General features: G+C 37.7%; 1 protein-coding gene across 8 annotated transcripts in view; it reads right to left on the bottom strand.

The window, feature by feature from the left end:
* Positions 1–12,315, bottom strand: part of CDC42BPA (CDC42 binding protein kinase alpha) — a 178,235-nt gene that overhangs the window by 142,516 nt on the left and 23,404 nt on the right. For 7 of the 8 annotated variants that reach the window (XM_036016241.1, XM_028531089.2, XM_028531088.2 and 4 more), the window contains one exon: positions 4,753–4,844. In XM_036016241.1, coding sequence (XP_035872134.1) covers positions 4,753–4,844 — 92 coding nt within the window. Of the gene's footprint in view, positions 1–4,752; positions 4,846–12,315 lie in introns of those variants that run through there. The other variant, XM_036016240.1, reaches the window with a different exon arrangement.

Genomic DNA, 12,315 nt, shown 5'->3' with positions numbered 1-12,315 from the left:
GCCGTGCACAAGAAGCCCCCCGGAGGCCCAGGAATGCTGGTGGCTCGCACCATCAACTTCTTTGGACCAATGTCAGCAAATATCCCCCAGGCTACTTTGGGAAAGGGGGTGTGAGGCATCACCACTCAAAGGGGAACCAGAGCTTCTGCCCCACCGTCAACTTCGATAAACTGTGGGCCTTGGCCAGTGAGCAGACACGGGTAAATACTGACAAAAACAAGACAGCAGCCGCTCCCATCACTAATGTGGCCACCACAAAGTATTGGGGAGAGAAAGCTCCTAAAGCAGCCTGTCATTGTGAAGGTCAAAGTCTTTAGCAGAAGAGCTGAGGGAGAAAATTAAGGGTGCTGGTGGGGGCTTATGTCCTGGTAGCTTGAAGCCACATGGAGAGAAGTTCATTAAATGCTCACTAGGGAGGGAAGGGAGAGGGGAGGGGAGGGGAGGAAAAGGGGTGAGGGGAGGGAAAGAAAGACTACTAAAAAAGTTCAATCAAGGTCACCCACCATATTAACAGAATAAAAGAGTAAAAGTATGATCATTTCAAGAGATACAGAAAAAACATGTAACAAAAATCCAGTACCTGTTAATAACTAATTGTTTTAAGTTCTCAGCAAAGAAGTAACAGAAGAAATTTCTTCAATCAATAATATACTTAATAGTGAAACATTAAATCCTTTCTTCCAAAATTCAAGAAAAAGGTAAGGATGTCTACCCTTATGACACCTATTCAACACTGTATTAGAGGTCCAAACTAGTGCAGTAAGATAAAGAAATAAAAGGTATAAAGTCTGAACAGTGAAAGGAAACTAAACTGTCCCTGTTCTCAAACAATATGATTGTTTACTTAGAAAAACAAAGTAGCACCCAAAACAACATAAAACTACTTATAATAAACTTAGGACATAAAGTCAAAAAATCAGTGCTGTATCTACATATTAGCAGCATACGGTATGAATATAAAATTGTTTTAAGTATCATTTACCATAGCATAAAAAACAAAACACTTAAAAAATAAATTTAACAAAATGTGAACAAGACCTGTACACTAAAATAACAAGACGGTCTTAAGAAAAGTTAAAACAGACCTTAAAAAACAAAGACAAATATCATGGACTAACGAGTACATTCAACATTATTAAGCTGACAGACCTCCCTAAACTGACTGATAAATTTAAAGCCAATTCAATTTCAATACTAACGAGCTTTTATAGAAACTGACGCACTAATTCTCAAACTTATACAATAATGCACGAGTCCTAGAACAGCTAAAACAATGTGAAGAAGACCACAGGAGGACTTGTCCTCACACTTCGTTACTTACTCTCCACTCTGAAGTACATCAACACTCTCAGAGTCAATTGATTTTTTTTTTACAAAGATGCTGACATAATTTAATAAGGGAAAATAGCTTTTTCAATAAATGCTGCTGAAACCATGGATATCCACATTATTTTAAAAAATGAACCTCAATCCCCATCTCACATCATAAATGAATTTGCAATGGATCACCAACCTGAACATAAGAGCTAAAACTATAAAGCTTTAGAAAAAGTAGGTGAGCCCCAACCCGTGTGGCTCAGTTAGTTGGGTGTCTTCCTGGAAAAGCTAAAGGTCAGCAGTTCGATTCCTGGTCACGCGCATGCCTGGGTTGCAGGTTTAATCCCTGGTCGGTGCGAGTTTGAGAGACAACCTATTGCTGTTTCTCTCTCACATTGCTGTTTCTTTCCCTCTCTTTCACCCTCCCTACCTCTCTCTCTAAAAATAAATAAATAAAATCTTTTAGAAAATGAAAATAAATAGGTAGATACTTCTGTGACCTGAACATAAATAAGGGTTGGGGGGGGGGGGCGGGGAAGCAAATAATAAACATAAGAGAAAAATATTTCATAAAAATTTATACCATGAAAATTGAAAACTTCTGGTTGTTAAGACATTTTCAAGAAAATTAACAGGCTGCCACATAGATTGTGAGAAAACATGAACAAAAACATATCTGACAAAAGACATTTATAAATATAGAAACCTCTTACAAATCAATAAAAAATAACCCAATTTTTAAAAATGAGCAAAATATCTGAACATACACTTCACAAAGGAATATATAAGAATAGTGAATCATTATGTTGCTATATATAAACATTTAAATAACAATGCAATTTAAGACTATAAGATTCTATCACACACCTGCTAGAATAGCTAAAATTACAACAAAAAATATTGGTGAGAATGTGGCACTGGTAGGAAGTACAATGGTACAGACCCACTGGAGAAGGTCTGCCAATTCCTTTTAAATTTAAACATGAAGCCCTGGCTGGCGTAGCTCAGTGGATTGAGCGCGGGCTGCAAAGCAAAGTGTCGCAGGTTCGATTCCCAGTCAGGGTACATGCATGGGTTGCAGGCCATGACCCCCAGCAACCGCACATTGATGTTTCTCTCTGTCTCTCTTTCTCCCTCCCTTCCCTCTCTAAAAATAAATAAATAAATAAAAATCTTAAAAAAAAATTTAAACATGACCTTCCGTTTAGCACAGCAGCTCCATCCCTAGGTATTTACCCAAGGAAAATGGAGACAATTTCCATAAAAATGCTTACAAGAATATTCACATCAGCATATTCCTAACAGCCAAAAAAGCAGAAATAACCCAAATATTCATCAACAGAACGAGTAAATTGTTATATATTAATGAAATAATATACTGCTCAGCAATAAAAAGCGCTAGCACATTCGCTCACAAGGATGAATCTTATACACATTGATCTGAGTGAAAAGAGCTGGACACAAAAGAGTATAGAGTATAATTCCATTCATACGAAACTTTCTAACAGTGTCCGCTCGATGGAAATTACGTGGAACTGCCGGGGAAGGAAATTTCCTAGGATGATGTAAATATTCTCTATCTTGATGAAGGTGAATTCATTTCTCAAAACTCACTGAACTGTACATACACAATTAGTGTATTTCAACATATATAAATTTAACTCAAAAGATGTAAACAAAAAAAATTTGTGCTCCTAGTGTAGATAGCTTCACCAGTGAAATCTTCCAGGCATTTAAAGAAAGAAATAATACCAACCTTACACAAATTCTTACAGAAAATTAAGAAAGCAGAAACACTGCCCAAGTTGCCCTATAAGCTCAGCGTATCAGTCACAAGTATGAAGAAATTAGAAGACAGGCCAATTAAAGGCCAGTCCTGCTCACACACATAAACAAAACAATCATAACGAAATGACGGATCAAGCCCAGCTATATATGGATCAAGCCCAGCTATATACGGATCAAGCCCAGCTATATACTTAAAGGATGTGTCACGAACAGTGAGACTTGTGTAATGATGCAGTATTGGTATACTTCAAAGTTAGTGCGATTCTCACACTAAAAATTAGTGATTCTCACTTTAATACGGACATTCAATTATATAATCAAATTAGATCTAAAAAAGCTTTCGATAAAGTTACCTCGTATGCACAATAAGAGCTCTCAACAGAACAGGAGTGGAAGGAAAACTTCCATAACCTGAAGAAGAGTCACACTAACCACATTCTACTTAACAGTTAACATACCGCAAGGTCACAGAAAGCTGAAACCGAAAGGATGCAAATACTAACACAACAAGAGCTAAAATCATTCTACTAACATCAGATTAAGGAAAATTTCACTGAAAAACCTTATTTAGAGATAACAAGGATCATTCCACTATGATAAAAGAGAAAGATATAATAATTCTGTACTTGTTATCAGTGAAAACTGAAAATAAAAAATAAATCCTTTCCCAGGAAATGACAGATCAAGCAGAGAAAACAAAAGGTAAGAATGTAGAAGATTTAAACAAGATTAATGAACCTGACCTAAATGATATTTATAGAATACTGCACAGCAAGTTTCAAAGGACTGAAATCACACAGTTTATGTTCTCTGGCTGTTCTGGAATTATAACTCAAGAACAGACATAAGTAGAAAACCCTCCAAATAGTTAGAAATTCAGCAATAAACTTCTAAAGATAAAAAAAATCATATATCAAATTTAAAATCACATTGTATTTTGAGCAAAAGAAAAAATATGACATTTTAATTATTTCTGCTATTCTAATTAAAATAACGAAGAACAGTGCATACAGGGACTAAATCTGCTGGACGACACAGAAGTCCTCTCCACTAAATGAAAACTATCAAACATCAGTGAGATAAATTTATAAAGTCCTAAATAAATGGAGGAATATACCATGTCCATAAACTGGCTGACTCCATATTGTTAAGATGTCGATGACCTACAAAAAGATGCTAGTTTCGGTGCAATCCTAGTCAAAATTCCAACAGACGGGTGTGTGTGTGAGTGTGGGTTTGTAAGAACAGGCAGAAACCGAAATACTGTCTCTAAAATTACACGGAAACATGAAGGGCCTACGACCGAGGAAGAGAGGGGAGAGGCTGGAGTGCACGCACCCTCAGATACCAGGACTCAGCGGGGAACGATTTCTGACAGTGCCGTGCTGGCACGAGGAGGGACCGACAGACCCGCGAAACAGAAGAGCGCGCAGACACAAAGTCAAACTCACAGTGACACATGACGAACAGAAGTATCCTGGGGGAAGAGATTCCATGTAGAAGTATTTCATTCAGAGTTTTAATATATCTTCTGATCAATCGTATCAATTATATCAGGAAGTAAATATTTCAGTTAAATTTTTTCAGACTATATAAAATAGCTTCCAAAACAATTAGCAGACCTCCTATTAATTCTTTGTCTCTTACCTCTCCAAAAGCTCCTCGGCCAATCACCTTTAATATTTCAAAGTCTTCTCTATGTAACCGCATCTGTTTCACTTTAGAAGTAAATGGTTTAGCTGAAACAAAAAGCAACACCAATTACTTTCTTAATGAAGTGTGATGCCAATCAACATAAATAATGGTACTTCTTAAACAATAAGAAATCAAGTTATGATTAAGAATAAAGTCACAGTACTTGATAATTTCATCAAACTATATTGAGAATGGATTTAATTTCCATAGTACAACATATCTCCTTCATGTCTTATATATGAGTTACATTTTAGGGAAGAAAATACCTTTAAACACCAAATAACATGAAATAATGCAAAATAACAAATGAGACCAGTTTATTCTCATGTTAAACATTCTGTGTATCCTAACTCTCAATGCTAGATATGTATTTTAATACAAAAGTCCGAGAAGTAAAAGCAAATCTCATGGCACCAGAGAGCGCTTCAGCAATCCCTACCAAATGAATCAACAATTCGTTCACACTCGCACGCAGCAGGAGTCCACACTACACCAAGCACGGTGGCAGTCACTTGCACTCGCAAGACAGGCATTCACAGAGGAGACCACACAAACGGCCCATACACACAGCAGAAGATGTCCAAACTTCTCCAGCAATCGCAGAAATGCACCTAAAACCACAATGACATACAATTTCGCACCCATCTAATTAGCAAAAATTTTAAAGTCAATAATACCAGGTGTTGGCAAGAACAGCTTGTCAACTGCCACTGAGAATGTAAATTAACGCAACCACTGTACTGAGTCTGCCATCCACCTATTTCACTTGAACGTGTGCATACTCTGCAACCCGGAGCTTCATTCCACCATAGATACATAACAGCATCTAGAGAAACTCTTGCATATGGCAACCAGAAGACATGTATTATTCAACATGATCCATAATCATGAAAACCTGGCAGTGAATCTCCCTTTAATGAAGATGAGTAAACTGTGGTTCAGTCATTCCATCAACATGGAAAAATCTCAAAAAAGAAAAATACTTGGAAAAGAAGTCACAGAAATACACAGTGTGATTTCATTTACATAAAGTTTAAAAACAAGCAAAAATAAATGACATATTCTATAGGAATACTTATAAAGATGGTAACACCGTAAAGAAAAGCAAGCAAGTTTCGTGGTGGTGACTTATTCCTGAGAGAAAAGACACAGACACTAGGGGTTTCCAAGATCCCGTTAGCTTCTAAGCCGGAGTAAATGGTACAGGGATGTTAATTTTGTTGTCCTCTGAACTGTCAAGTTTTATGCACTCTTTTATATTTATAAATTCACAAGAAAAAAAAACATTTTAATGAAAATTTTAAAACTTGTTTCATGTGAATGAATCTATATTCACTTTAATAAAAATGGTTACCTCAAAATTTTAGTTATTTGGCCAGAATCTTTTCACAACTTAGCATTCTTTCAAATCTGAGAAAGTATGGATGTTCTTAACTAAACCTGACAATATAACGTAAATTTCAGTGATCAAGTTAGATGAAAACAATTGATCAGAAACAAAATGAACTGTGAACAACTTTAGAAATAAGAGAAACCATTATTAGTAGTATTATTCACAAAAAAATAAAAGTTCTTTGAAGACATGTTCCTGAGAAGAATAAATGACTGGTTATTTATTCTTATGATTCTTAATGATTATAGGTCCTTCACCCTACTACATGATACAAGCAACTTGATCCCTCAAGAAAAATGATCATCTTACTGATTATTTAGTTCAAAACCATTTTCTATACACACACTTTCAAGAAGCACTGCCAGGAGTTTCTCACTATCCCACTGGTCTACTTGCTATATCAGGGCAGACCTGTGGGCGGCCTCTCACTCTTCCGATTGCGACTCATCTAATCTGACATCACTATCAACCCAGAACTGTCCACCTCTGAGAAAGGATCTGAAACAGGCCAACGGGTGTAACTGAAGCGATCTCATTAAGTGCCCCTATCAACCTAACTGATCTTTGCCTCCCTTATCTTCAAGACACCCACAAAATGGGTTTGATTCCTAGGATTAGTTACTCATTATCCGCCCAAAGATTACCGAGATATTGAAATTAGCGGAAATGAGCAGGCAAAGATCTTAAACTATTACAGATACGCTCAAGGTTCCCAATGAATGAATAAACAGGAGTCTCAGCAAAGGAAGTGAGTCAATCACCTATCCATATATTTTTTAAAGAATAAGCCCTAGCTGGCGTAGCTCAGTGAGTAGAGCGTGGGCTGCGAACCAAAGCGTTGCAGGTTCGATTCCCAGCCAGGGTGCATGCCTGGGTTGCAGGCCATAACCCCCAGCAACCGCACATTGATGTGTGTGTGTGTGTGTGTCTCTCTCTCTTTCTCTCTCTCTCTTTCCCTCCCTCCCTCCCCTCTCTAAAAATAAATAAATAAATAAATAAATAAATAAATAAATAAAAAGAATAAAAAGGAATTCTAGAACTGGATGTGCTTCAGAGAAAAATGAAAACAAAAAAGAAAAAGAAAATGACAAGGAAAGACCCTATGAACTTGGGAATATATCCATACAAATAAACAATTCAAATAAAAAAGGCCTTGAGAATGGGCTGTCTCAGGCACCTGGGAGACAGCATTGTAGGGTAGTCAGAATCTCAGAAGGGGAGGACGAGAGATTGGGGCGATGGGGCAGAACATACTTCAAGAAACAGAGACTGAAAAGTATCCACATTTCGTAAAAGACAAACCGACATATTCAAGGAAGTTGTGGAATCTCAAGAAAGAAAAAAACTATGAAAATCTCACACACTTTTTTCCTAAGCTAAAAAAGATTTACTTCAAGTCTTTCACACCCTTCCACGATGATGCACCCGTCACACTCCACTGTTAAACAAGTATCAGTTTTGGAGACCTGACTGCTGGCAAGTAGTCGACTGGCCCTGCTTCTTCAGAAATATATTTAACATATTCCCAACCATCCCCCTGAGCTGCTCTAAGCAAATACCAACTACAGGAGGCAACTTTGGGAAAATGGGAAAATAAAAAGAGTTACTGTCAAATAAGTCTGTTAAAATATTTAAAAATCTATTTTATACCTCTAATGTATAAAATGATTTCTTCCTGTGAAAGTGAATTCATCTACCTTGTGTTTTTTTATAATTACTAAGTCACCCTATTTCTTTTACTAGGAAAAAACTCATCACACTTGGATTTTAGGGAAAAAACAGTAAGAGGCAGGGGGAAGCCATAATAACATTGGAATGTTTAAAGAAAAAGTAGAGGTACACAACCATACAACTTTTTAAAAGGCAATAAATACTTCATCTCCAAACCAAACACCGTATTTTTCGGACCATAAGATGCACCTAGGTTTTAAGAGGAGGAAAATAGGAAAAAATTTTTGAAGCGAACAATGTGGTAAAATATTTAATAACATAAATAATATTCCACCAATGTACACGTAAACAGAACTCAACAGCAGCATTAACAACCATTATTCCTCCCAAATTTTGGGGGACGGAGTACGTCTCATAGTCCGAAAAATACGGTAGGTGCCTTACAAAGGTTACTCTGTGTGACAAGTGCAGCTTCCATCACCCCCCGCGGTGAAGCCGTGTCAGCGCTGCAACCCCAGGGCTGCCCCTGTGAGTTCTGCCCTGTCTGGTCGAAGGAAGCTAAATAACATCTCTAGATCTAGCTTTCCATGTGTGTGTGTGTCTCTCCCTCTCACTTCCATTTCCCCAGCCATGAGGTTAAAAATCAGGTGAGTCTGTGACAAATATTTTTATCAATTTATGTAAAAATTTAAGATATTTTTGTGGGCAAGGTCCAGAGAGAAATCAATAATGAAGAATCATGTATTTCCAATAAGTTATAAAATAATGACATAAGAAACTTAAATGCGGATCAACAGTTTAAAAGGATAAATTAGTTTACTTGAAAAATACTTCAATTTCCCAAACTCAAGGTCATCTTACAAAGATCTCCAATTCACCAAGAATAATTTTTGCTAGTAATGCAGCAAATGAGTAAAACAATTCCATATAAAATTCTTCTCTTTTTATACCATAGGCTTAGATTTTCTGTTTCTGTAGAAAACAGAACTTTTAAAGACTTCAGCACTGAAACCATACTACTAATAAATTAGAGTGAAGAGGTAAGGCGATTAAAAAGAACAAATAGTTACAGAATAGTTACCAGGATGTAAAGTGCAGTACAGGAAATGGAGTAGCCAAAGAGCCTACATGCATGACCCATGGACATGAACAATGGTGTGGGGACTGCCTGAGGGAGTTGGGGGGTACTCGGTGGAGAGGCCAAGGGGTAAAAATTGGGGCAACTGTAATAGCATGATCAATAAAATGTAATTTAATAAATTAAAATTATTCTGAAATACCACTTCTCATCTATAATAACTACAAAATTCAACTGCTTTCTAGTACACTCCCCTGCTGAGGCTGGGGAGGCTCTCCTCCACTGCCAGTTATGACGCAAAGTGGCGACAGCTCTCCCACGGGAGTTCGGCAGTATCCAGCGAAACTACACAGCATTTTCACTTCGATTCAGCTATCTCACCCTTAGGAATTTACCTTGAAGATACACTTCCAACCATATAAAATACATGCACTATTATTTATAACAGCAAATTATTAAAAAAAAACAATCTAAATGCCAAAACACGGAGAAATATATTTGAATCAATTATGACACAAAACACATAATGGAATACTATGTAGCTATTGCTTTTAAAAAGAGAGAAAAGAATAAGAAAGATCTGTATAAACTGACTAATATGGAATGATTCCTGAGACATATTAAGAAGTGCAAAATATATAAAGTATACTACAATTTAAAAATATATATTTTAAAGATTTTATTTATTTATTTTTAGAGAGGGAAGGGAGGGAGGAAGAGAGAGAGAGAAAAAACATTAACATGTGGTTGCTGGGGGCTGTGGCCTGCAACCTAGGCATGTGCCCTGACTGGGAATCAAACCTGCAAACACTTTGGTTCGCAGCCCGCACTCAATCCACTGAGCTACACCAGCCAGGGTAAAAATATTTTTACATATGTCCTTACTTTCGGGGAGATAACAAGTAATGGTGACACTTATCTCAGTATACTTTTTCTGGTATAATTTTGACTTTCAAATGAATAATACAACCACAAACAGAGTTATTAAAAAAAAAAACCTAATCTAAATAACTTCTGAAGGAAGTACTTTGAATACATGCCCTCAGGTCTAACAAAAGAATACTAAGAAACCTGAATTCTACTTAGATTTGCTGTTTGGAATATTAAGTAGCAATTCTGAAACTATTCTGCATTTTGAATGTATTGTAGTTAATGAAACAAATGGATACTATATAGCTGTTGTTGAGAGCCTGGATTCCCAATATGAAAAGATACAAACAGGGAGCAAAGAGTCCTCTGGTGTGCAGTTTGAATGCCTAGACAGTATCAACGTAAACTCGCGATCACACACACACACACACACACACACACACAATATACTAAAACACATCACCCGAGTATCTCAGCAGCAATGCGAAGCCAGATACTGCTGTTTACCAGTTTTCACAAAAAGGAAACTAGGTTACTGGGAGTGATGGTTAACACGATCAACACAACATCACAACACTGAACAAAATGACACTGTGTGCCTCTTGGCACGAGGCACTGAGAATAAACAGAGTATCACTTTATGACCACATGCCTGCCAAAAGCAGAAAGCCTGAATCTAACCACAAAGAAATAACCAGACATGCTTAAACTGAGGAACAACTCACAAAACAACTGACCTGTGGAGTGACAAACTTCAAGACATGACAAGGACATTAAAAGAAAGAAAGTCTGAAAAACTACCCCAGATTAAGAGACTAAAGAGACATGACGACTAAATACAATGTGTAATAACAGACCGGACCTCGTATCCAAACAGAGAAAATAAACAGTGCCGTAAAGGATATTACTGGGACAAGTGGGGAAATTTCAACATTAAATGTACATTATGTCTTACTGCATCAGGGTTAAATGGGCTACGCTGACAAGAGTTCTACAAAGACATCACAGAGGACGCCGTCACTCTGAGGACGCAGGTGCTGACGTGAGTGCGCCAGCCCCTCACCCACAGGGGTCCGAAGGCCCCTGCTCTATCTTCCCTCTACTGTACATTCTGTGACGAAGTTTAATGTACAAATCAGCACAGTAAAAGAGTAATAACAACTAATGATAAAGCACAACAATTATAACAGTGTAAACACCAATACAAAAGAACCTTTGCACCCCGATGTTCATAGCAGCACAATTTACAATAGCTAGGTGCAGGAAGCAACCTAGATGCCCATCAGTAAATGAGTGGATCCAAAAACTATGGTACATTTACACAATGGAATTCTATGCAGCAGAAAGAAAGAAGGAGCTCCTACCCTTTGCAACAGCATGGGTGGAGCTGGAAAGCATTATGCTAAGCGAAACAAGCCAGGCAGTGAGAGACAAATACCATATGATCTCACCTTTAACAGGAACCTAAACAACAAAACAAAGAAACAAGCAAAATATAACCAAAGACACTGAAATAGAGGACAGGCTGACAGTGACCAGAGGGGAGAGAAGAGGGAATTTCAGGGGAGAATGGGAAGGGTTTACAGGAACAAATTTAAAGGACACATAGACAAAAACTAGGGGGAGGGTGGTAATGGGGGGGAGGTGGGGAGGGTTGGGTAGGTGGGCTGGAATGGGAGTAAAAGGGAGAAAACTGTACTTGAACAATGATTAAAATAAAATTAAAAAAAGAAAGAAAGAATGCAGACATTTAAAAAAACAATTAAAACAGTGTACTGCAACGAAAGTTATATAAATGTGGTCTCTCAAAAATACAGGTCCAGCAGAAGTAATGAGTGTGGCTGGTAGCGTGCGGTAATGTCTCACACGAGATGGACAGCAATTGGAAGGTTTCACCTAACAAGTCACATGGTATGCGTGCGTGTGATATTGTTGTTGAGAATTACATGTTTATGATGTTGTAATAAAAGATTTTTATGTCGTAAAAAAGGGGCGGTATTTGTGCCAGACCCTGTATATGACTGTACTGTACTCACCCTTCCTGTGATAATGCGAGATGATAAAATGCCTTATTAAATTGTGAACTTTCCCCTTTCCCCTTAAGGAAGCACTTTATGGCTTCTCTGTGGCATATCTGAATTGCCAGCACCATCCCCCTCGCCCTGTGGGGCCGCTGGTAAACAAAATGAGGGTGACTTGAACACAAGCACTGTAACCTCTACGGCCCATCTGAGAGCCGAGACAGCTGCTCGGCGCCTCAGAGACGAGTGCTATATATTGTGCACAGAGCATGAGTGCACTGGACAAAGAAATGATTCACGTCCCAGGTGGATGGAGCAAGATTTCATCACACTATCAGAACAGTGCACAATTCAAAACTTACAAACTGTTTACTCCTGGAACTTTCCACTTAATATTTTCAGGCTACAGCTGACCACAGGTAATTGACATTACAGAAAGCAAAACCACAGAAAGTGATACTGTGGATAAGGGAGACTTCTGT

Source organism: Phyllostomus discolor, chromosome 15 (genome assembly GCF_004126475.2).
Source record: "Phyllostomus discolor isolate MPI-MPIP mPhyDis1 chromosome 15, mPhyDis1.pri.v3, whole genome shotgun sequence".
Lineage (NCBI taxonomy): Eukaryota > Metazoa > Chordata > Mammalia > Chiroptera > Phyllostomidae > Phyllostomus > Phyllostomus discolor.
This window is presented reverse-complemented; position numbering and strand designations above follow the sequence as displayed.